The sequence below is a fragment of the Psittacula echo genome (assembly GCF_963264785.1).
Source record: "Psittacula echo genome assembly, chromosome: 15".
In the NCBI taxonomy this organism is placed as follows: domain Eukaryota; kingdom Metazoa; phylum Chordata; class Aves; order Psittaciformes; family Psittacidae; genus Psittacula; species Psittacula echo.
The window spans coordinates 7,732,619-7,758,273 of record NC_137751.1 but is presented as its reverse complement, the minus strand read 5'-3'; the positions used below and the strand labels follow the sequence as shown (position 1 = coordinate 7,758,273).

Here is a 25,655-nt window from a genome sequence, read left to right as displayed (position 1 = left end):
TGGGGTAGCTTTTGCTGGGATTTGTTTGTTTGATGAGGTTATTTAGATGTGGGGTTTTTTTACTTTGGGGTTTTTTGTTGGTGGTGGTGTTTTTGGTGGGGTGGTTGGTTGGTTTGGTTGGGTTTGTGTTTTGTTTGAGTTTTGAGCTGGTTTGTTTTGAGGTTTGTTTTGTTTTGAGGCTTGGGCGTTTGTTTTGGTTTAAGGTTTAGTTTGTTTTGAAGTTTTTGTTTTGTTTGGGGTTTTGTTGTGTTCTGATGGTTTTGGTTTGAGGTTTGTTTTGGTTTGGGGGGGGGGGGGGTTGGTACCGCCTTTCCTTGTTTGCAGTTTGGGGTTTCTCCAGGGTGCTTTATTCCGGACTCGGCCCAGCGCACCCTTACCCAGCTCCGCTCCGGGCCGGGCCTTGGCAGCCGCCGGTTCTACCGGGGCGGGTGCGGCGCGGCGCCGCCAGGGGGAGCCTGTGCGCGCGGGGGGCGCCGGTGGGGCGCGGGCGGTGCCGCCGGGGCTGGAGGCGGTGGCGGAGGCGGCGGTCCCGGTGAGCTCCGTTTCCGCGTTGTCCCAGGGGGCGGCTCCGGGTCGCAGCGTGGCCCCTGGCGGAGCCGGCTGCTCGTTTTGCCGGGGCAGCTGGGCCGGAGGACAGGTGGGTACGCGGGAGGACGCCGCGCCGGGCGGAGACGGTGCAGCTCTGTACCGGGAAGGCGCCCGGGCGCTTCGTGCGGAGTTTGGAGCCGAGTTTCGGGTGTTGGTACGTCCTGGTTGTTCGGAGACCGGCAGGGAAAGCGGCATGCTGGGGTGGGGGAGCAGCTATTGCGGAGCACTGGGGCACCCAGGCCCGGAGCTCCACAGGTGGGAGGGGTTTGTCCAAAACGCTGCTGAAAGCAGCCCAGAAACACAGCAGGGTGAACTGCACAGGCTGAGTCGAGGTGGAATTGAGCCTTCTGAAAGTAACTGAATGTTAGTGACCGAGGTATGGGGGGAAACAAGGCAGAAATGGGAGGCTGAGAGCCACGGGCTCCTTGGAAAATATTACCAACCCGGCGGGGTTTTGAATGCTGCTGGGCTTGTGCTGGTTGTATGGTTGGAGCAGGCACGTGCACCTGGCAGAGGATGAATTGTCTTTGTTCCTTTTGGCACTCTGACACCGGGAGGTGGGTGCTGTTGTATGTGCGAAAGAATGACGTGCTGTGCTCATCCTCAGGGTTCTTAGTCTGCTGCAGCTCGGGTCAGGTACTCTCCAGGGCCTGGTCAAAGTCCGTGGCTTGTTTTCTGCTCGTACCAACAATGTTCAGGGTGATAAGGGTCTTAAGAGTTAGAACTGGCTTTGCTTATGTGTTGCTCAGAGGCTTCCTAGGATGTTTAAACCCAATACTATAGCTTAAGGATGCTGAGAAAGAGTATTTCATCCTCCAGAGGTGGTGGTAGGCCTGTGGCTCAGAGCCATGCTGGACAGTGAGATTTTGGCAGGGTTGGGGGTCAGACTGCTCAGCATAGCTTCTCTGCTGGCCCTGGGCTGTGCTTTTCCTGGTTCACTTGAGGTTACCCATGAGATCGGCTGGCATGAGGTTCCCTGCAAGGGATTCCTTGACAAATACTGGCCAGTGCTTCCCTGCTATGTCCAATTCTTTTTAAGAAACTCGCTTCTCCTCTGGAGGTTGGGAGGTGCTGATTCCACCCTGCCAACCTCCAGCTGCAGAAAGCCTCCTGAGCTTTTTAGCATATCAGAATAGTGAAGTGCATCTCTCTAATTGGCCATTTAGATGCTAATTTGCTTCTCGTAGGCCTCTGCCAGATCAACCTGCCCCAGAATGTGAGTCAGAAAGAGCGTGCTGTCTTCATGAATTATTCACTTTGCACAATGCACCTGCCTGGCTGGGGATCAGAAGGAAATAGGGCCAAGGTATAGTAAATAAAGATACACCTTGGCAGGTGGAATAGTGCTGGCTTTCCTCCCCAGCATCATAGGGTGCTGGGGAGCAGGAATACTGCTTTGCCTGGGCAAAAAGCTGTTCTTTATAGATTGCCATATATCAAGTAGCCATGCTAATAGGTGCCTTTCATTAATACAGGCTCGGTGCCGTATGTCGGTTTTCCTGTAGAGCTGATTTTATCTTCCCACTCATGGGACTGGCATGGACCTCCAGGGCACTATATTTTATAAGCTCTTCAACGAGCTCCATCTTAAAAGCAGTTAGGCTTCTTGCCACTGCTGCTAGGATTGGGAAGCAGCTCAGGCACATAGGAATCTTCTTTGTTTTCCTCCCAAACCTCATCCTCATTTGCTCCTTTTCCAACTTGGCCTTACATGATAATGACACCTCTCATTTTCTACATGGTGCAGTTAGTTTGTGTTTAATTTGGGCTGTGCCAGTTAGATTCCAGTACATGGCTCTGAATGAGGTTTTTCCCATTTTGCTGACACTGTTGCTTAGATTGAGCTTTCATGGTGAAATAGACTGGAGGTCTGCTTGATTGGGTTCTTAAGTTGTTGCCCCAAAGCTTGCCAAGGCTTCGTGGTGTTTATTTGGACGTTGCGTTTTCCTTGTCTCTGTTGGCCTGAGCTGTAGTGCTGCAAGTCAAGTGTGATCATATTGGATTCCTTGTGTTGCTTGGCTTTCCATGTGCTACGGGTTTGAGCTCTTGTGGGGATTTGCCTTAGTAAGAAGTAGCAAAACACCATTTCTCAGCTGTGCCCCTGTGTGCTGGCCCAGCTCTCTCCCTGAGAGCAGGAAGGTGATGAGGATCACTTGGCTCCACTGTGCTTCTGCTTCTTGCCTGCTTCACCCCTATAAAATGTTTATGCTTATAGCAGGCTCCTTTGCTACTGGAGGGACTGACAATTTGCTACATAGATGTAGGTGTGAAGCGGCAGTTCAAAGTAGTTTGTGTGTGAGAAATACTTTAATAAACCCCTGATTCAGGCCAGCGCTTGTAGAGAGGCACAGTTACTCCCCTCCTCTGGCTCTGAGACATGGCTGTATCTTGAAAGTCAAGTGTGTGTCTTCTGCCGCTGTCCTATAGCCCCAAGGGTTATTCTGTCACTTCAAAACAGTGGTGTGTTTTGAAATACAACTGTGGCACTAGGATCTGTAAAACATGAGGGGAAGACTTGTGTCTGGACTAAACAGCCTTTCCCTGCCTGTCGCGCTTGTCTCCCTGCTGCGCGACTAAGTGTATCTGAGGAAAAGGGACTGGCCATCGGTGGGTGGGAGGCAGAGGCCGGGCTAACCTTACCTATCTCTGCTACTCATTTATCCTCTGTCATAGCAACAAGAGCAAACACTCACTTAGTTGCTAAGGTTTCCTGGGGATAATGGGGTCTGGAGCAGAGAGTAATTACACTGCCTCTGTGAGGGAGCAGCAGCTAAAAGGAGAAACAGGCCAGCAAGGTACCTGGTGCAAGCTGGGAGTCCTGGGGGAGCTGACGCCCTGGAAGCAGGCAAGTTAATTACACTGGCACAGCTCGGGTTGGGAATTGGGAACTTGTCTCTGGCCAACTGTTTAATTTTTATTTTTTAAATGAAGTATTAAAAAATTGCCTAATTAATTTCCTATAAACCCAAATTAATATAGACACGAGCTGCTTAGCTGAAATAACTGGGCAAATGAATGACTGGAGACCTCTTTATGGGCCTGTGTAGGACATTTTTGTATTTGCAGGGCTCCGAGGATTTAATGCTTCATGAGCACCTGTAATCAGCCCAGCGGCAGGAGGGCTCGTGCAGGCTCTGCATTTGCTGCTGGGAGGAGGTGTTTTCTACTGCAAGGATTGCCTCAATGTCAACAAGACTCTTCAGGTTTAACTTCGATGTAGTCAAGATAAAGTCAAAATGTGTTTGGGGTGGAGGAGTGAGGAAGTGATTCAGTGTAGCAAGACTGTGCTACAAGTGTACGTGAGCTGAAAAAGCAAGCTAATGAATTTGGGATAGAAAAATGTTAAGGGTGTTAAATACAGTTAAGCCTGGCTTAGGGAGTGCATGATCCAGGAATCTTTGGAGTCTGGGAGGGTATTCTGGAAAAGTATTGCTGTGTTGTGTTCTGTTCTAATAGTCTTCCTTAAGTATCTGTTCTTGGAGCTGGTCAGATAGCTGGTACCGTGCACACAGGACCTTTGGCATGACCTACTGTGGCTGTGCTCTGTTATTAAAGATGTATGATTTTCCTGTTATTCTGCTGAGAAAACTGGCCTTCTTTCACAGAAAAGCCTGGAGGATGTGCTGCCCCACAGCTGTCTGCAGCCACCTTCATCCTCCAGGCCAAACAGGGACTGTCCAGTGGGAAAGATCTTGCTCAGTTGGCTGTCTTATGGTCGTTCTGCAGGGATGTGGGGCCAAATCAGCAGTGTGACCCTGCAGCTTTCCCCTTCAGTCAGACCCCACTGGAAGACTTCTCCCTTGCCTTAGTCATGTACTCAGGTGCCTTGTTCTCTGGCTGCAGAGTCCAAGTCTCATCATGGAAACAGCTGAAGCAGTCATCAGAGCTTAAGGCAGAGATGGGCTCAGTTCTGCATCCTCCAAAACGCTCCTAGCCCTGTGCAAACGGTTTGCTCACTGCAGGGTAGCACTCCTTCCTTGCTGCACTCCCCTTAGCATCTGTGCCAAGGGCAGCCAGGTGGACTCAGATTTAATGAGGTTTTGTTTCACATGATTTCCTCCATCATAGGAAAGGAATAAACAGGTGGAGTGTTTTTCAAGCAGGTGACAGAGTATTGATAAGAGCTCCCTTTTAATTCTTAATTCAAGTAAAAAGCAGAATCTTGGAGTGGGAAGTTTGCTTTCTGTAACACTGAGTACTTGTGCAGCCCCTTTATTCTGTATGCAGTGTATTTGCAGCTGAGCCAAGAGCTGTGGATTTCTCACTGCTAGGGACTGGCTACTTCTGCCCTTTGTTAGATTGTTGAGAGAAGCAGAGGACAGGGATGGCTTGGTGAGGTACGTGTTAGCTGGAGTATTTCTGAGGGAGAACACAGTAGAGGCTGACTGCAAGAGAGGGGTGTTTCACCACAGCCCATAGAAATGACTCCCCAGGCTGGTGAGGTTCTGCTGTCTTAGTGCTTAGTGTTTCTGATTAGGCTGATTCCACTGTACTTCTTGTCCTGTACAGAGATAAAAAGGAGGATGTTTTATGCCTTCCAGATACTGGTACCATTTTTCTGGCATCATTCCCATGGCCAAGCAAGATAATCCTTTCCATCCAGTCTTACTGGTGCTTCTGTTTCCACGCCAGCAGACTGTGGCCTGCAGTCCATGTCGTTCTTTCCTTCTCTGAGGTAGTTGTATTGAGCCACACCAGGCTTTTTCATATAGAGATGCAAAGCCACCTTCAATGCCAATTTACCTCAAACGGAGCAGCAGATACCCAAAGCTGCCAAAAGAAAATGCTCCTGTAAATATTTTATGAAATAATCAGTCTGAAGACTGTTTTGGCATATGATGGGTCTCTAGGCTGTGCTTTGTTTTCCTTCTTTCTTTGTAGATGCTGCTCAGGGAATGGAGGACAGAAAGCTTATGCTGAGTAACAAGAGGCAAAAGAGCATGACATTGCTTGTTTTTGTTCAGTCATGCTGAGAAAAGCGCACTGTGGTATGAGGCTGGAGAATGTGTTTAGGTCTCTCCTGAGTAAAATGCTCAGCTGATGTGCTGTATTCTGCCTTGCCTTCAGCTCTGTTAGAGCAGATAAAGCTCTGCTGAGAAAGGGGCAGATGTATTCAGCACAGCTTTCCACCGTGAAAGCACAGCTGCTGGCAAAGCAAACTCCTCTGCCCTAACTGTGGTATCGGGCTCATCTCCAGCTCTAGCTCTTATGTTTTCTTAAACATCCCACAGCTGCCAGTACTGCTCACATCAGTATGGTTGAGTGCATTCAGCCTTGCCAGCGGACACCGAGTGCTTCAGGTGTGTGTGAGTGGGAGGGAAAGGTACATGGTATTTCTGAAGAGTAATTTAATATATGCATTTGTGAGGCTACATGTGCATATAATTCTGTAACAATGCATCACAGGCTTGGAAAATCTCTGGAAAATGCCAAGTCTGCCATTCTCTGTGAAATTGTAGCTTCTTTCTGCTTTTAACACTGGCCTGGGGGTGGGAGCATCCAGATTCTATTGTTCTTAATGCTTGATTGCTGCCCTGTGTGTGAGCTGCTATCGGATGTGTGTGGGGACTGCTGCCTTCTCTCCTTACTTGAGATCATGAAGAAGATGCAAAGAGCAGGAGGTGTTCTGGGGTAAAATGGGAATGCCACAGCATGTGTGGCATTTGTTGGTAAGCCAAGATGCCAGCCTTCAAGGATTCATACTAGGGCTGATCCATTTCAAAACTAATGTAGTAAAGGTTTAAAAAATCCTGTGTGACGCTTCTGTCTGTCCTTGCTGTCTCAACCCTCTTTCTCTGCCAGATCTTCCCTGCAGCCTCTCATTTTGGTGTGCAGTTGGACTGTGCCTGCTGAGCATTATGCTGAATTGTTAGAGCCTTCACCCTTTCTATACATCTGTCTGCTTGCACCAAAAGAAATCTGTACTTCCTGTGGAATTCCTCCTCTTTTCTCCTGCCTGTTGTAATCTCTGAGTTTTCAGACTTTCTCCAGAAATTGGGTGGTCTGAGAGGAGTGAACTGGTTCATTGTTTGTAACAGTTTTGGCTCTCAAGGCTGACGGGGGGTTTGGCAGCAGATAGTTGTCAGTTCTCTAACACAAGTTAGAATTCTCGTGCTGGGGACCAAGTGCGGTGTGTGGCACATATGAGCTGATCACAGGGAGGGAGATGAATTTGCGGAAGCTGCCTGTGTCAGAGGGCCAAGGTCATGCAGCCTGTGATGCCTCCTGCCTGGCACAGAAGCAGAAACCTCTGTGTGTCAGCCATAGATAGCAAGTGTAGGTACAGCACACTGAGCCACAGGCACTGCTGTCGTAACAGTGCTGTGGATTGAGACTGGAACATGTGTTTTCTTGGGAACTACTGCACAGTTGGCAGGTGATATACCTTTCCTGCTATTGTATCTGATTTGTGTCTGCCAAACAGAATTAAACACGTTATCTCTGCCCAGCAGGTATGGTTTCAAAGCTAGCAAGTGTCTGTTCTAAGGAAGGTAAGTATTAATACCTGGAAATTTATGCACTAGGGCTTGTGAGACACTTGGTCTGCTGGAGAGCAAATCCAGCTGGAGAAAAACTCTGTACATCAAGACTAATTTTGCCTCCACTGAAATATTTTGGCTGTGTCTGTCCCTTGGTGCTTTCCGTTCATCTTTGCTGCTGGTAGGACTCAGAATTGCTTAGTTGCAAAGTCTCTTGGGGATATGTTTCTCCTATGAGTGTGTGGAAATTGGTTTTCACTGCCTTTACTCATCAGTTCACAGTGATACTGTCACTGAACAAGGACTCACTGATGTGATTGTGCCAGTCACAGGAGCCTCAGTAGGAGGGTCTGCTACAAGAGGTGCTGTCTTAAACATCAGAGAATGCAAACAAGCTGCTAGTGTAGACTGTAGTTATAAATATCAGGTTATTATGGAAGCAGTTTTAATGAATGAAATGTCTTGCCACCTATTCATGCTGATTGTCGAGTGGGTTTTTGTTTGTTACCCTGTTAAGAGGTAAACAAAAAGCAACTTGTAGCTTATTTGTGTCCTTTGGAGTGGCTTTCACTGTCAGTACTGCAGCGTTGGGGCTCCAGAAGTGAGGGAGCAGAGATTGTTCTTAATAACAACACTTTTCTCTAGTTTGAAATGAAAAATCAGAACTGACAAAGAGTCTCTGGCTTTCTGTTTTTTAGAGTGCTATAAAATATAAACTTTCAGCCTTGTCTTCAAGGTATTTGAAGGTATCTATTGGCTTGTATTTTATGAGGATAATGGTATGTTTCTGTCGCTGTCTGTAGGTGAAAGTCTGTCTGCTTCTACCATGTGTAATGCCAGCAGTGCAGCCCTTTGGGATGGTTAAGGAGGCTGTGCCAAGCAGTGCCCTGAGATTTCTTCAGAGTGGAGTGGCAGCTGTATTCAGTCGCTGGTGTTTTCTTTTTACAGGTGTGATCCCTGCCTCTCCTCCCAGCCTGGTGCCATGGCTGACATGATATTTGGCAGTGGGACGGGCCAGTGGGTATGCCCCAATGACCGGCAGCTCGCGCTGCGTGCCAAGTGAGTCCTCACCATCCTCCTCCTCTCCTCCTAGCCTTGGCTCTGGCCTGAATGGTTTTCTGGTATCTGTGCGGAGCACTGGTCTCATTCACAGGGGTTTGCTTCTTATGCAAACCCCTCTGTAGCATAGAAGTATGCTACTTGGGTGGGAGAGGAGCCTGCTACGCTGGGGCTCGGTGCTTGGCTGCTGCTCAAAGCTGCCAGCCTACAGTGGAGTTTGCAGTTTAGCTGCTGTGTGGTGTGTTCCATCCCACCAGCCCTCCCGTGGGTGAAAGGAAGGGCTTGGAGGCAGGCTTATATCTCTGCAGCACCCTACAATATAATTGGTAGCATCCCTCAGCTGCCAGCACTCTTTTGTATTAGGAACTTGTCATTTGGTCTCATTTCCCCTGAAGTTAAATTACTGCATAACCTAAAGACAAAAGGGATGGAGATGAGTCAAACATTACAATTGCATTTGTTTCCTGTATGCTTTTTTTCTCTGGCAGCCAGTGTCATGCCACTGCCACCTCTGCTGTTGTCTGAACCTCTGGGGTCAGCCTGCTGTAGAGTGTTAGAAAATATGAGGTCACACTGTGTCTGGGGGGACTGCGAACAGTGCATGCCACTGCTGCTTCACCTGAGAGCCTCATTAAGACAGCTGTGTCTGATAGTGCCCTGCATTCTGCAGCAGCTGTGACTTTAGGCAGTGACCTCTAAACCCCTACTGAATGGTAATTAATTTTGCTGTGAAAGCTCCTGCCTGTCCCTAGGTGAGCTGAGGAGCAATGTCAGCCATTGTATGTGAGGCACGGAGGGAACTGGATGCTGAAGTCCTTGTGGGGGCCTGGGTTAGACCAAGGGAGGAAGTTGCCAAATATATATTTCCATGTGTGGCTGATGATTTGTGTGTTCAAACTGAGGACCCTAGAAGCATGCCATCTGGAGAGAGAGGAGGGTGCAGGTAATCCCTGTGTTCCAGAGTCTGCCTTTGGCAGTTGTAATGTCTGGCATCAGCACCCATCTTTGCAAGGATACCCCCAGGATGGCCATCCTTAGGTGCACTAGTTTTTCTTTATGGACAGAACAAAATAGGAGTGAGGACATGGAGTGGTAAAATATGAACTGAAGCAGAGAGGAAAATGAGAAGGCAGGGAGAGACAGCACAGCACTCAGTGTTGCGGGAGGAGTGTTGTGGTGATCTGGTCAGTGAGAAGAGACTCCTGCTTTGGGCATTAGCTAGGGAACAGACTTCTCTGATGGAAGGCTGATGTGGGCTCTGTGTGCCTGGCAGGCTTGGCCTTGTGTGTCACGGCGGGGGTTTTGTGCTTTACTTTCACAGCTCAATCGTTCCCTCTGCTCTTCCCTCCCACCCTCCCCAGGCTCCAGACAGGCTGGTCAGTCCACACGTTCCAGACTGAGAAGCAGAGGAAGATGCAGGCTCTGAGCCCACAGGAACTTGAGGTCATTCTGGAAGTCATCCGCAAAGCGGAGAAATTGGACATCATTGAGCAGCAGCGCATCGGGTACAGTCACGTTCATTTGTCCCCTTCCCTCAGAAGGAAAGGTCAGCTCAGACAGAGGAGTGGCTCTTCTGGCTGCCTGAGATCAGCCTCCATCAGTCAGAGCATCCCTTAGGTCAGTTATTTTAAGTCAATTAATTAATTAATTCAGTTATTTTATCCTCTCATGTTGCTTGAGACGATGAACATTGGGATGGATGTGGTGTTTTCCTTCTGCCTCTGTCTCAAGCCTTTCTTGTGCCTTCTTTGAGCCTTGGGGCTTGCTGTGGTTGCAGCCACTGACACAGTGCCTGGTAAATGCAGCCTCTGCTAAGGCAGCTGCCCCAGTGGCTGCCCAGTGGAAGAGGCTGCGGAAGATGTTGATTCATGCAGCTGCACCCACTGCTAGTGGACTCTACGGCATAGGAACTGCTCCTGGCAACACGGTGAGGTTTTCCCTTGTCTGCGGCAGCCCCGTGGGATTTTGCCTGGAGCAGTGAATGCGTTTGTTCTAGTTGGCTGAGCCCTCTGGAAGGGGTTTGCTAGCTTGAAATATTTAATTTATGGGCATCTTTTGCTGCTGAAGATTTCCATTTCCTTTCAGTCCTGCTGGAGGTCTTATTTGTGAGACAGGAAGCTCCCTGCCCATGTCCAGCAGGCTCAGCTCCCTGCCCTTGCGCTTTGCTCTGTCCCTGCGCAGTGCCTGTTAGTGCTAACGAGACCTGACGCTGATGTTTGTGTGATATAATGGAGACCCAGCAGCCCCAGAAGCAGCCAGCAACCTCGAGGGGCTGATCGTTCTGTGTGGTGGTTGCTGTAGCTGCAGAAGGTGATAGCCTTGCTGTGCCCATGCTGAAGCATTCTCTGAAACGCCTTTGTTAAGTCCTGGGAATTTTCTTGTGCTGAAGTCAAGAATTATAAATCTACTAATGATGGCTCAGCGTGGCTGTGCTGTCTGACCTCATCACCATAGGCAGTACCTCTTTTAAACAGACCTTGCCTTCCTCTCAGTACAGGCCTTAGTTGGTGGGACGTTAGTGCTAATGAGGCTGAGGTTGCATGGACAGCAGGACTGCTTTTCCTTCCTGAGCCACAGGCACATGTGTGGCTATGACTGGTCACTGTCTCTGATAAACGGCCTGGCTGTTAGTGTCCCCATTTACAAATGGATGCCTGAGAATTGCCAGGCAGTGATCTCATGACAGCAGCTCTGCTCTGCATGCTCTCCACATCCTGCATCCTAATTTCTTATCCCGCCTTCCTTCCCTTTTGTAGTCCTGCTGCTATGGACATCATGCATATGTATGTGTTTCCTGTCTTCCAAGCAGGCTGTCGATCACAGCAGGGAGCAGTTTCTGGCATTCCTGTACTACAGCCAGGCTCATTTTGGTTTGATGGCTTCAAGTCTGGCCTTCCTGCTTGTAATGGAATGTGAGCAAGTCATGTGCCTGCAGTGTGGCTTTCAGGGAATATATGTAAACATGGAGCAGAGCTTGGCAGGTCTAACTCCTCTGCTCTTTCCCGGTGTTGTCTGACTTGCCCTGATCTGAGCAGTAAAGGCTTTTCCTGCTCTACAGGCTGGAAATCATTGTGCTGAGACAGTGGGCTCCTGGAGGGTGTAGGATCAAGCCCTTCTTGTGAGCTGTCTGCTCTGCCTGCGCTATCTGAGTCAGACCTCTCAGTAGTAATCAAAGTTTTTATTATTCAGGGCTTGATGAGCATCAATAGGTGGACTTAAACGGGTTTTTATCCCCTGAGGACCAAGAACCAGCTGATAGGAAACACTTGAGTGTAGCGGCTGAAGTGAAAGTACATATGGTCCCAGCAAGGGGCCCAAAACTGCGCAGAAGAAGCAAAGGTGGGCTGAGTATGGAGCACACGTCTGCAGGTTTTCGGCATGCCTCAGTACCATGTGCTTCCATTTCCAAGGTGAGTGCTTTGACCTCTGCTCTTCCTCTACCCCACAGGCGCCTGGTGGAGCGGCTGGAGAACATGAGGAAGAATGCGATGGGGAATGGCCTCTCACAGTGTCTGCTTTGCGGTGAACTGCTTGGGCTGCTGGGTAGCACGTCGGTCTTTTGTCAGGATTGCAAAAAGGTGGGTTTAGTCGCACTCAGGTTCCTGCATATTCCTGGTAGCAGACCTGTTTAGAAAGTCCACCAGGCCACTTGGAGTCTGTCAGAGCATCAGGTTTTCTCTTGCACCCTTTATTCCTTAGGATCCTAAAGTGCCTAAACTGCACTTAGTGCATCAGCCCCCTCTGCAGCTCCCACTCTGGGTTTGCGGAGTGGGAGAAGGAATGGAAATGTACGACAAGCAACTGATAAAAGGACCTTTGTGCTTTACTGTTACTTACTGCAAGGTCTGCCCTTAGGCTTTCCACTAATACCTCTCTCTGGAGGAGTCAAGTCCATCTTCAAGTTCCAAACCAGTGTAAAGTTTCCAACTGTGTGCACTGATGGCTGCCTGTCTTTGAGTATGTTGTTGGCAGGACTGTATGGGTGCCGTTTGAAAGACAGTATCAGTTTTCAGGCAGATTGCTGTTCTGCCAGCACCCTGAGGGATAACTGTTGCTTGTCTAGACTCTGCAGCCAAGGGGTTAATTTGTATTGCTGTGGAAATGATGATCTCCAAGGCAACCACCTTATCCTCCCTCTGCTGGGAGGCTGTTTTTCCTGCACTTGAAGCCCATCTTTCCCTGGGGAGAGCACTCTGTAAGTGGCTTTGCCTCAGCATGTTGCATGGGGAGAGGTGAGGGTATCTGCTGGGTGCAGGAGCGTTTCTGACTTGCTGGTGGTAGAGTGGAAGGGAGGAGTCTGTGCTGACTCTGTCCCTGGTGGGTACAAGAGCCAAGGAGACACTTGCTAGTGTCACCTACTCTATCACTGAGGAGGTGTCCTGTGGATCTCACAGGACAGCACTGAGTAAAACCTGCTCCTTGCCATGGAATGGTGCATGTTGGCACCTCTGAGGTTAAGCTGCCACTCAGGCCATGATGGAGAACTTTTTGTGCTGGCATTGATAGCATTTGTGAAATGCAGTTCTCATGCAGAACAGGCTGCCAGGCTGGGCCTGCAGTGGTCCATGGTTGGCTGCAGCACTGCTGGGCTCAGAGCTCTTGTAAGAGAAGGAAGGTGGGTGCCCGTTGGAGTCAAAACCGAGGTCGCAGCAACCCTCCATATGTGCTTGCTGGGCAGGAGCTGCTGTGAGCTGTGCTGCCTTTGCTATTGCGTGAGTGTCTCCACTGGATTCAGTTTGCAGGAGTAGCTTGACTGAGGCAGGGATTATACTGGAGATTTCTTGTAAGGCAGTGACTGGGCAAGTAAACACAAATCTTTGAACTTCTGGGACCTAAGCCAGTGTTTTAGTAAGTGTTGGGGAAGCAGTAAGGTACTGGGAAGTTAAGGGTCCGGTTTGAATTGAAGGTTCAGGCAGCTCTCTCAGTGAGACGCATGGGGAGTGTGGGCTTTGTGCATGTGTGCTTGTGGAGAATAAAGAGCTGGATAGCAGACAGGAGACGGCTGGCTGTTTCCTGCATTTCAACCACATGGAATAACAGGATGTGCTGTATTCTTGCCTTCTTCCCTTGGTGATTCTGCTTTTACCTTGTCCAAAGCCAGCTAGGTCACATTGCCACAGTGCTTCCTGATCTCCTTCCTATGAGCCCTGTACACTCATGAGGAGGCAAAAACTGATTCAGCCATTTCCCTGCCCTGTCCATTTGCAGTTGCAGGTAGGAACCCCCTAGCTGCAGGAGGCCCAGCTGTGACTGGAAAACCCCAGAGAAGGGCTGGGATTTTAGGTTTTATTTTTCATGGTTATTTCCTTTTTGTCTGGAATCTGTTCATGAGCATTCATACCCAGGTTGTTTTAAGGTGAGACCCTACTTTTCCAGTATGCGTTTTGCAGCTGCTTTCTGCTTGTTTGCACTTTCCAGCTGCGTGCAAGCTCAGGGCAATGCTGACTGGGTGTCCTGGGCTTCTCCCCTTACTGTTTTATAATGCTAAGGAGTGAACTGAGGGAGCAGTCAACCCTTCAGCAGAACACACACAGTAAACTGTTACTTTAAGCTCATCCCTTCTCATCCAGGGATATCCATCACTCTTGCAGTGCTGTATGCAATAAGAAATGACTTACCAGGGAATTACAGATTTTTAAAGTTCCTGTTCTTCTTGCTGGTGTTGCTCTGTTACCATCTCATTGCAGCTCACATAATTCAATAACAGGAACTGTTGTAATGATGCATCTGAAACATATCAAAGAACTTAACTTCAGCAAGTCCCTTCTGCTAAATAGAGGTTCTGTATTTCTTGCAGCTTGATGGATTTTCTAAGTGCCACATTCTGTTTTACAGAGAATGTATTTAATATTAGTTTTTATTATCTTAGATATAAATGCATAACGGCAAGACAAAGATGTATTCAAATCCAGATGTGTTAACAATAACAGTAGTTAGACAAAGCATAATGGGTCATTTATTGTGCAGAGGGTATCAGTGTCATGTATAAAAGGTGAAGTACAAGTAGGAGAAGAAAGTGCCTTATCTTGTATTTAAATAGGAATGGGGCTGCATTTAATGCCCTTGATTTTTATGTTGTCTTCTGAGGGGCTATGAATGATGCTCAATATAAACCCAGTTTATATCAGAACTGTCAAAATTTATGGCTAGGAATAAATTCGCTTGGAAACTTCCACTAGAGGGAGTGTTTGAATGTGCTATACGGGAGGGGATTGGGATCTTTGAGGGTATTTAAGACTGGGTTGCTCCCTCAGGTTTTGGTTTGAGGGAGGGAGAATTTGGGGTAGTTCAGGTGGTGTCTGCTAATTGCATCTGCAATCCCCCTTGGTTTGGGTAGCACCCAAGTGTTGAGTATTGATGCATCCGACACAATAGGTTGCTTCTTGTTTCTCTGCAAGGATGAGGACTGGAACAGAGAGATGGAGAAGAACACCAACCTTTGTGGGGCTGCTAATGCTGCCTTCTATTTTCTGTGCAGCATGACAGATGTGCCTCTGGACTATGCTGACCAAAACAGTCGGGTGCATTTATTCATGCAATGAAGCCATTGCTTCAGGTACTATCATTCCTCCTCTAGGCATGGGCAGTGAGGGCTAAGTGAGCCACTGAGACTTTCATCCTTGAACACAGGCCTCCTGTCTCAGAGGAGGAGCAGCCTGGTGAGGGGAATATGTAAAACCTTAGCTGGGGAGATTAAATTCATGTGTCTCTAAGCAAGGTTTTGCTCTCCAGGGCCCTCTTCTGAGTGACTTTTGCTCTGTGAGGATCAAAGAATTCATCCAATTTCTCATTCAAGCTGTAAGCCAAGCCTGATACGCATCAGCTTCATTATATAATATTAGGTGATTCAGGTTGTAAATGGCTTGTAATGCCAGCGGAGACATGAAAGTTCCCTTGTGCAGCAGCAGAGGCCGTGTGGCGTTATCAAGCATTGTGCTCAGACAGTGTTCATGTAGGCATGGCCCTGCCACAAATCAATAGCTGTCAACTGAGTGCTGAAATGGAGGGGAAGCCATGGGGTTTGAGACTATGTATGTGAGGGAATAGAGGAGAGGATTTTCAGTCTTGCACAAACTTAGTTTGTACTTGGTCATAGCTGCTTTCCATGGCACAGTGATTGGGGTTTAGGATTAAAAAAAACAACTCTGGAAATATGCCTATTGGTCATGGGCTTTGATTTGCCCTTTCCAGTTCTCTTCTTGCCATGGAGTCAAGGACTATACTGTAGATTTGCCTTTGTCTCATGTCCATATAGACCTGGAGAAGCTTCCTGTGATCGGTGGTTCTCCAGGATAAATAAAATTGTGCCATGATTAGGTTTTTAAGGAAAACAAATCAGAACTGTTGGGAAAGATGCTTCCTGACCTTCTCTCTCCCAAGGGCTATATGGCTGTGGGGAGCTGCTAACGCCACCCTTTTTTTCCTCTCTTGTTTCAGAAAGTTTGCACCAAGTGTGGAATAGAAACCTTTGGAGCCCAGAAACGTCCTCTTTGGTTGTGCAAGATCTGCAGTGAACAAAGAGAGGTAAAATACAACTGTGGAGAGATGGGGCTCAGCAACATGCACCTGCCTACCTCAAGTCTGTGCTGAGCATGCAAGGGCTCTTCCCTGTGCCTAGGTGCTTGGAGAGGAGCTTGGGATTAGTTTTGGCAGGCTCAATGAACACACACAATGGTGAAAACTTTGGTTTATGAGGGGGTAGAAGGAAAAAACCCCACAAAATCCCCTGCAGCCTCTACAGCTTTGTGGGATTTTTTTGGTCACAAAGAGACTGTTACCTTCTGCCATGCTCTTTCGCTCCCAGCTTTGTGGCAAATAAACTTGGCTAACGCTGGTTCTTCAATACAGCTGGAGAGATCTAGAGGATAACTGCAATATTTGTCCCTCTAAAAATAACCAGGATTGCAGTTTATAAGTCTGTTTCCTCCCTGCCTGCAAAATCCCATAACTTGACAGTGTGTGAGACTTCTAATGCAGGTCTCTAAATTTTTATAGCCTTCATCCTTGACTTTACACAGCAAAAAGTAATGGCCTGCCTCAATTCTTGTCTGCCAGCCAGCATCCACCAACATCAGGGCTTGCTGCTCTACGGTGAAGTTGGTGAATTTGTTCTGTGATTACAGAAGGATTTTCACTTGTTCCCATCAATTTATTTTGGACTTTTGCTTGTTGTCCTTGAACATCAATCTAGTGCAGCTATTTCTGACCACTGCAACCAACCGTGAAACCTGGATACTCTGCTACATCCATTTTTGAAGTGTAGTGAGAGCATTTGTGCAGGTGTTTTGCTGAAATTTTTTTCCTACTAGTTGTGGAAACTTGGCTTTGCTTAGGTTTTACATCAGAGGGGACTGTTTGTGCGGGAGCGCTTGCAAAGTTCATGTTCAGCTAAGATGAGGGGTACATGGATGCTGCTAGTCCTCAGCTTTTGAGCAGCAGTGTGGGTAGGGCAGGCAGAAAGCATTCCAGCTCCTTGGACATTGCTAATAACTGGATACACTGAATCATCCAGATGTTTTGAATTCCAGATATAGGTCCCGAAATGGAGAGTGAGGTAAGTCAAGATATTTTCTGTGTTCTGCAGAGAGATGGGTATGGGACTGAAATTGTCTTTATTTCTGTTATTCTGTTCTTTCTATAATTCTTTTTTTCTCATCTCACACTGTATAATTGTTTGGGGTTTTTTTGTGTTTCTCATAAAAATGATGAGGAGCCGTGGTCACTGGACAGAGAAGAATATTAACCTGTCCAATAAGTGTTAGAGTGGCCAGTGTGTGAGGGTAGGGTAACCTTCAGAGCTCGCACTCTCTTTGAAACCAGAGATAAAGCCAAAGTGCTTTCCAAATGAAAATGGATGGAACTTCCCTTCTTAGACTAGCTAAAAAGTAGCCTCGTCTTACCTCCCAACCCTAAGCTTCATCTTTATCTTTTGATTCTATTTAAGGTCAGTTCATGTCTGTCTTCTTTCTTGCTTGCAGTGATTCTGGTGCCCTGATCAGGGGAAGTTTGGAAGGGTAACAGTGTGGACACACAGACAAGGCATCAAGTCATACATCCCCTCTGTTTTCCCATATGCTCTGCTTTTAATTTGAGGGAGGGTAGGGAAGTATTGAGAATTAGAGAAAGCCTTGAGGCATGTCATCCAGGGCAAGGAAGTTGAGGCAATATCAGAATAAATGCCTGGCAAGTGGTTTGATCAAGTCTTCCCTAAGTGTGTGAAGAAGAGATGAGGCTCTTAGGCCTCAGACTGATGACTGGTGCAGTCCCTGAAACTAGTTCTGGTGTCATGGTATTACAGGGCATGCATTAAATTACCAGGTTTCTTTTCAGGGCTTGTGTTCACAACCAGTTCCTTATTGCTGTCTGTTCCTGTTATTTGGATCTGTCTTGTATTGCCATCTGCTATGGACCAACCCCATTTGGCCATGCTCTTTGCTGAAGGTTATATTTGCTATCAATGAGTGCAGATGGTTGCCTGTTTTCTGGGATCAGATGCTCTCATTTCTGCCTAACCTTTGAATCCCTTGCATGGTGAGTAGGTGTTGGAGCTGTCTTATTTCCTGGCATCCAAGCAGGGAGCTTCAGGAACACTCTGAAGCACTTTGTCTTGTGTGATGCAGTAACAAGTCAAAATCACCCTTCTTCTCTCCCCTTCTCAATGCACAGCTTGTCTGAGCAAGGTTGTCCTTTAGTCCATGCCAACAAAATACATGATTAAACTAGGCTTGTCCAAGGGCACAGAGCTCTGGCAACACTTCCCCACTTGTCAGGCCCCTGAAGTGGGCCAGCTCAGGTGGGTGAGTGTTTGATGCTGATATGGAGTGCCTCCCCCAGCAGGTGTGATGAGATGTGGTGTTTCCAAGCTGGGTGATTCCACCCACATCAGCACTTTGATCGCTGTCTAATTTTCTGAACCACTGCTCAAGCTATTTGAGCATGATATTTATGAAGCTCTCGATTCTGTTAGTAAGAGACTGTCAGGCACTGAAATGAGAAAGAGGTCATTTGGAAACCTGGGTGGACTAAATGACATTGGCTGGAGTTAATAAGTGTCATCTGGCTGGGACAAGAGCCTAGGACTGTAATTGTTCCCTTTAGTCTCTGCCATGCACTGAGTGAGCAACGTGAGTCTTGTTGCCCACCAGGATCTCAAGCAAGCATGGTGGGGTTGGACACATATGGTAGTTAACAGCTGTGGTGTGTGGTGGTGTTCATACATGCTAAAGCTTTCATCCCTCTGTCTTCCTTGTTGTTATTTATCCCTGTAGACTTGATTTAAGCTAGTTTAGCAATAAGTTTAGTGATATGTGGTAGTTCTCTCATTTTGCTGTGTGGACAGAATCTGCTGGCTTCAGTAACACTTTAATCATCTGTCTGCCTGGGTCAAAATGAAGACCAAAGTAACAAGCTGTTGTTTACATCAATTTTCAGTTGGAGTTGAATGCTTGGTGCTCATAGATCCCTTTGGAAATCCCAGCCTCAGCCATTCAGAAGTGTCCTTTGTGGCTTTCTGCTTCCTTGAAAACCTCCACTGGGAAAGGCTGTGCGGCATAGCAATGAGAAACAAGTTGCTCTGACACTGTCTTATTTCTGGAGAGTGGAGGCGATTGATGGATTCTGTCTGCTGCTTGTATCCCAATCATCCAGAAGCAAAACAGTGTGTTGGACAGCACTTGAGCTGCTGAGTGTGATGTGTATGATGAGGGTAAGGGTCTCCGAAGTGCCAGGGAGGTGCTGGGGACAAAAGTACTGTGTTGTGACATGGCTGGGACCTGAAAGAGCCTGGATGTTCTTACGGACAAAGAGAACATCCCTGAAGGCCAGCAGACACCTCTGCATCATAAGTGCCTCTCTTCCTGAAACAAGATAGACCTCAGCTGCTTTAGGCCAGAACTGGCTTTTTGGAGATACCACTTGTCCCAGCTGTTTGTAGAGGTATCTGTTGGAAAAAACCTTTTTGTTCTTCCAGGATTCTGTGGACATTTGCCTTTGCAATTTAATTCGACTTCTGAGGGCAGCGCAATTAAAGCAGATGCAGATTCTGGTTTATTGTTCCTGCAAGCAAGGGTAGAAGCAAATTCAATCAAGATCACATTCACTTTTGAGGGCAAGAATCTCCCTTCTTCCCTCCTCCATGTGTTGCATTGACTTTCTGGAGACTGAATGTGGAGGACTGGAGCAGTCCTGTCTCTGCATGCATATGAAGTCCCATGGCATGATTAGAAAGCCTGTTCCATGACTGCAGTAAACACTGGTCACAAGTTTGCAGTGAGCCTGTTCACTAGCTTGGCAGTGAATCAGTGATGCACCCATGGCATGAGAACACAGGGCAGAAAGGGAGCAGGTCCTCCAGCAGAACAGGCTTATTGCAGCAGCTGTCAGAGGAGCAAAACTTGCCTGGGAGGAGCTGTGGTGGGCATATATACAGCTGGAATGATTCTCTGCTGCCAGCCCTCAGGCAGAGCACATGAGCTTGGTAACAGCTTGGGCAGCAATGCCCATGTTGAATTAGTTGCATGTGGCTGAAGTCTGCCTGTCACCTGTCCTGAAGGAGACGTGGATCCTGCTGTGTTTTGTCAAATCCCTCCTCAGCTGTTTAACTCTGCACAGCCTTGTTTTGACTGATACCACCAGGTTCTGCAAAGCACCTTCCTGAGTTACCACTATATATATATATATATATATATTTTACATCCATAATTAGCGATGCTATCATCGTAATTAAAATACTCTTGGAAGCATTTGTGCACATTTACATTTGAATTGACACATCAAAATTGTAGCGATAATGAAAACAGCTTTAGTAGGGTGGGGGGAGATAGTTATTTTTTAAACCCCATCAAATATGAAAGAGAGTGTCAGTTATCAGGGACCTGTTAAAGTTTTAATTTGTTCCCTTTGCTTCACTTTCCCTTTAATTTCTTCTCTTCTGCTAAATGGTATTTTCATGGCTGGCTGCATTTTTTGGTTTCTCACAATAAACCATGCAGAGGAAGAAGATTACTGCACTGGAGCAAGGGAGTTGCCTCCTCCCCTCTTGCCCCCAGGGCTTCCCTTTTCACATATGCACTCATACGGTTTTGAACATCACCAACCAGCATAGTCTGGGGTTATTCCAGCCTGGTATGATGATTCCTTGGCAAAATACCACCCTGATGGAAGGGGAGTGTTTATTTTGGGTGACTCTGGATTGAATCGAAGTGCTGTGCACCTGTTTGCAATTCAAAGGACTCATCAATAGCCTGCCATATTATTTTGGGGGTGGTAGAAAGTGGTTAGACTCAAAATAGTGTCCTCTAGAATAGAGCCACAGGAAAAAAGAGGCCTGATTGAGAGGGGAATGATAAATCATGGAAGGCTGGCAACCATTGCAGCATGAGAAACGTTGGGGTCAGGGGTGTGATAGATTTTGCTATTCCGGAAACAAAGCTCCGAATAGCAATTTCACTGCCTTTTAATTTTCTTCATCCTCAAGTGCTGAATGTGGGAGTTGACAACAGATTGCTGTAAATAATGTAATTGGAAATCTCTGTGTTATGGAAAAGCAGATGAATGCAAATAACGAAGCTGAAGAGCGTTTGCTTTTTCTCCCTGCCAGTGGTTTGCAGTGTGCCAGAGCCACGGTGGAGAGCTGGGACAAAGTGAGTGTGTGGGCATGGGCTGCGTGAGGGCAATGCCAACGAAGTCCTCCCAGGGTGGTTGCATTTGCAGGTGTCTTTCTCTTCAGTAAGCATTGTAGCCCATGGGAACCTGCTCCCCCGCCTTGCGGCCTCTGGGGGATTGAGCCAATAGTGCTGGTGTCAGCATGGGAAGCTAAAGGTAGCTGTTTTCCCCTCATGCAGCCCAGCCTAGGCTGCTGTGAAGGAACGGGGCTGCAGAATGAGAACAGCTACTGCGTGGCGAGCAGTAGGTGGTAGAGCAAAATGTGGCTTTGCAGCAAAGGTCCTTTCTAAGCATCTCTGTTTAGGGGGCTTGTGGCTTGGTGAAGTGAACTCAGTGGGGCTGCGACCGTTAGCTATGATTCTTTCAGCTGTGATCCTGTCCCTTCATCAGTAAGTTCTAATGTTTTCTGTTCAGAAGGTTTTTGTTTTAGCACTGTATATTCAGAGAAGGAGAAAGAGGAGGGAGAAGTTTGAACAGTAACATGTGTTTCACCATGGCCCAGTGATTCTCTGTTACGTCCCATTTGCAGGCTGCACCTGAATGTGCTAGGTAAAAGTACACATCTGCTTCTCACCGTCTCATTCTATAGCTAGAATGATGGCTTGATGCAACTTTTAATAGGAATATTATCAGGGCTATAAAAGGCAGTGAGCTCTCTGGACTTGTCATGGCCATGGCTGTTAAATTGGTTTGAAGTAATAAAATAAAGCTACTATTGCTGAAGTAGCTCCTCACCCATGTCCTCCCTCACTTTGCTTTAGGGTAGGTTAGGTGTCAGGGGAGGCGGAAGGACAGGAGTGGATTTTGGTTGTCTTTGGCTGGGCAGTTTGAGCACAATGCGCTTGGGGACAGCTGAGCCAGTGAGCCGTGGTGGGGATGCTTTGTCCTAAGCCACACACTGGGCCACCACATCCTGATCCGGGATCATGCAGATACGCATCTTCCTTCCTTCAAGCACTTAGAGCAAGGGGTGATCAATGTTACTTAAATTTTGGTTGCTGCAGGAGGCTGGAAGGGGCTGTTTGTCTCTCTTGCTGATGAAATTCCAGCTCTACCCAAACTCAGGCTGCCATGAGGGCTGGATTTCACCTTATGTGCCAATGGGACAGGTGGGAGCAAAACTCTTTCCTCCTTGGAAAGAGCAAACTTCTGCTAATAAACGTGAGTTTTATTCTTGAAGAGCTATTATGGATTTATTAATTTAAAATCAAGCAAGAACTTTGCTGTTGAGCCACTCTTGCAATCAATGGAAGTGCCATCAATAGCAGTCAGCAGCATTGATCTGTTTTGATGCATGGATGCTCAAACTAACCTGTGTGCCCATGTGCAGAACAAGAACGTGAGCTGCTGTCGTTTTGGATGAGCCATGCTGCTAACCTGAGGGGAGCAGAGGTGCTAAATTAAAACAGGGGAGAGCATCTTGCTGCAGCTATTTTAGAGCTGATCTCAAAACAGTTTCAGTGCTGCTGTAATAAGACCAAACTGTCAGAAGCACCAATTTAAAGTGAACAGGTATTGTAGACTCAATTTTATACTAGTATTACTAATTCAGAGCTCGGTGTATTGTATCATTAACTGTTTCTATAACTGGACTTGCTTTGGGGTAGTGAGGAACCTGGGGGTGACCAGCCTTTCTTACAGCAATCCTTGCTGTGTCTGATTGGGTTTATGGAGTGCCTAAATTGTAGCTTGCCTGAAGATAATAGGTCTCTTCAGTGCTTCAAATTAAATTACAGATGTTGCAAGGTCTGTTCAGAGAACGGCTGTAAGGCTTGCTTCCTCTCTGGCAATTTGTGCAGGGAAGCTACGTGTGTCCCTGCTACCCAGTGTGTGGCAGGGAACAGATAACCTGCCCTCCTCAAGCTGTGGCACTCACTGGGGTGCGAACCCTTTGGGTGCAGCTGCTCCCAAGCCTTCTTGCCTCCCTGAAACAAGGGAGACCAGGGCTTACCCAGCCTATGGCTCCTGTGTACAGTTACCCAATTTGCAGTATACTAAGTTCCATGTAGAGGTGTCTGTCCCAGATTTAAAAACCATATTCTGTTTCCTGGTTTTTGGTTTTGTTGGGATAGCAGAATACAATCCTCCAGGGTCCCTGTACTGCGCTGACATGTGCTGTTGTACAAGCTCTACCCAATGCTGTGCAGTCCCTATGTGCTAGCAGAGGGGACAGGAAGAGCTGTGTCAGCTTGTGCCTTGACTGGCTGGATTGCTGTTTTGGCTCCTTACATGTGGTGAAGGAGCTGGTAAAGTGTCCTGCCTGCCAAGGCGCCTTCTGTAGAAGAACTTGCAGTTTTCGTCCCTTTGGGGTATTGGCTTCCCATATTTTTGCTTGAAAGGCAGACTCACCATCCTTCTGGGCTGTTACCCAGCAGGAAAATGTTAGTGTAGTTGCAGGGTGTTCTCATCTCCTTGTTTCTAGATTCTGCTGTGGTGCACACAAGCATCTCTCTTTTATAGTAACTGATGTGTGTGCTGGGTCACAGCGACCCTGGGCTGCTTCTGCTGGGTGCTCTTTTAAAAAGCATGATACCAGGTTTCCCTCCTGCATTCAGATTGCTTTCACTCGGCTTTCAAGACCCCAAACACAGAGATTAATTTAGCTGTCTGTGGTGATGGCTCTGGACTAGGAACTGGGCAACCTGCTGAGCAATCTCCTCCCATCAGTGAAACAGTGATGGTGGTGTCCTGCTTTTTGTGCCTGCATGAGAAGAGCTTCTCATGAGTGCCAGGTGTTATCACTGCCCTCTGCTTTGATTAAGCCCTAACTGCAAATTGCAAACATATTGCTGTAATTAAGGACATCTGCATTTGCACCCAGTGCATCATGGTGATACCATATGCAAGACGCTTTGAAAACTTGGGACAGAAACACTGATGATCTCCTTCACTCTGAACAGAAGTGCAAGGTTTCTATCCCCCTGCATGAAATAGCAAATTATATTTTTACTACATTAACTTTTGCCCTGGTTGTCTCATTAGCTCATTATTAGACTGCCGGAAGGCACAAAAGAATTGGGTATTAAAGGCCATTTCTCCTTGTCTGAGCTGCCATCCTTTTCCTTTTCTCTGGCTCACAGCAGGCTTTATATTAAATATACTTAATAGAGCTCCTTCATCATAAGCAGCATTAAAACCAAATTGGAGAGTAGAGGGCATTCTTACAGGAGATATTACAGTTTAGCGCTCTCAGTCAATTTCCTGCTACAGGTTCAGGTTATTTAGGTGGTGTTTTTCTTCTTCTGGGGTTTTCAAGCCCACCCGTTAAATGATCTGGCTTGGCCTGAGTTTCTCTGTGAAATGAACACCAAGGTTGTGCCATCCAGGATGCACGAAGCAGCGTTTCTGCTGTCCTGGCATTGCCGCTTGTGTCCCTCAGCTGCTGCTGGTCTTTGACTCTCTTGGAAGTAAAGAGGGACCTGGCCCAGGAGGAGTGACTTGTGAGGACTTACTGCCCTTCCAGCCAGTGCAAGACCTGTTTTTCTTTAAAGCAGACCATGTGCTTGGAGCCATTGGCACCCGTGGCACATGCCTGCTTTCTCCAGGAAGCTTTTCTTTTTGTGTATTCACAACGGGAAAGCAACAGCTGCAGAATCTGAACTGCCTGGTTCTTAGTGCAGGCCAAGGAACTTCATCCTGATATCCTCTTAGTAAGCGTGAGAGCATGTGTTTCACTCAAGCAGGGCATCGGAGGAACATGTAGTCTTGACCCAGAGAATATAAGAAGCTCCACAGTTTGCATGAGCACCTTGAGGTCAAGCTAGCTCAGTGGGATTGGTGGGCTGAACTTGGTGGAAAGGCTGTGCTCTCTTGCTGTAAAAACCCAGGCTTAAGGTGTTGTGTCTGTCGCTGCCAGGTTTGGAAGAGGTCTGGTGCGTGGTTCTACAAAGGGCTGCCCAAGTACATCACGCCTTTGAAGAGCAGGAGCAAATCCAGTGAGCAGCACTCTCAGCCTTGGCAAAGCGAGCCAGCCATGCCGGAGACAGAGAGCATCGGGACCAGCCGATCCTTCACCTGGGCCAGCGGAAAAGGTTGGTTGTCTGCTTCATGCCCAGGAAGCAGGTGGGGAGAAAGACTTCACTTCTACTGTGGCTAGCAGGATTCAGCTAATAGGGAAGGCTATGTTGGAGGTGAGGGATAGCCTACAAGAGGTGGTGTGTTCCCTGTGTGAGTGGTGTTGGGATTTTTATGCTGAGGTGTATTTTTCAGGTTTCCCTGTTATTGTAAAGTGCACATTGGTGGCCTAGACTAGCCCCAGTCCTCCTGGACCCTCTTTGCTTCAGTTTACCCTTGCATTCCTCTGTTCCTTGCAGCCCTGACTGTTTTGCTGGGACTGCCAAGGGACAGACAAGCTGTGAAGCAGGTACCTGTCTGCAGTTGCAGCCTGAAGAGCTGCTCATGCCAAAATAGATAGCATGGTGCCACTGATGGACATCGTTGTGCAGCCAAGTCTGACAAAAGGCTGGTCTCCTTCCCTCTGTCCTTGGGGCTGCTTGCTCCTTACTGCTGCTGCTCTAAAGAGCACCACTGGGCAGAAACCTCAGGTCACTTTGAGCTTTGTAATTTAGAAATTACACCGCTGACATCTCCCTGGGGTCTTCCTGAGTCCTGGAGCAAGTGGGCAGAGATACTGTTCCACGCCAGTGGGTAGGAGCGAGCTAATGCTGTCTGTGTCCTTTTGTGCCTGACTCCTCTGAGCAGGTGAGACTGGCAAAGGGTGAAGCTCCTTTTCCAGGCCTGCAGAGGTTGGCAGCACAGAGAGCTCAAGGGTGACTTGTTCTTTAGATGTGTCTCAGAGAAGCCATTAATCAACAGCCCTGCGCAGGGCTGGGGCCAGAGCACTGACAAGCCTGAACATTTATTAGC

At 47.6% G+C, this 25,655-nt stretch overlaps 1 protein-coding gene across 1 annotated transcript in view; it reads left to right on the top strand.

The window, feature by feature from the left end:
* Positions 1–685: 685 nt before the first annotated feature.
* The window catches only part of RPH3AL (rabphilin 3A like (without C2 domains)), a gene marked incomplete at its 3' end in the record, with an annotated part of 55,689 nt that continues 30,719 nt past the window's right edge, over positions 686–25,655 (top strand). The window contains exons 1-6 of the mRNA XM_080629891.1: positions 686–742; positions 8,016–8,126; positions 9,488–9,631; positions 11,575–11,704; positions 15,564–15,650; positions 24,646–24,820. Of these exons, the coding sequence (XP_080486017.1) occupies positions 8,050–8,126; positions 9,488–9,631; positions 11,575–11,704; positions 15,564–15,650; positions 24,646–24,820 (613 nt within the window). The 5' untranslated portion in view covers positions 686–742; positions 8,016–8,049. The remainder of the gene's footprint in view (positions 743–8,015; positions 8,127–9,487; positions 9,632–11,574; positions 11,705–15,563; positions 15,651–24,645; positions 24,821–25,655) is intronic.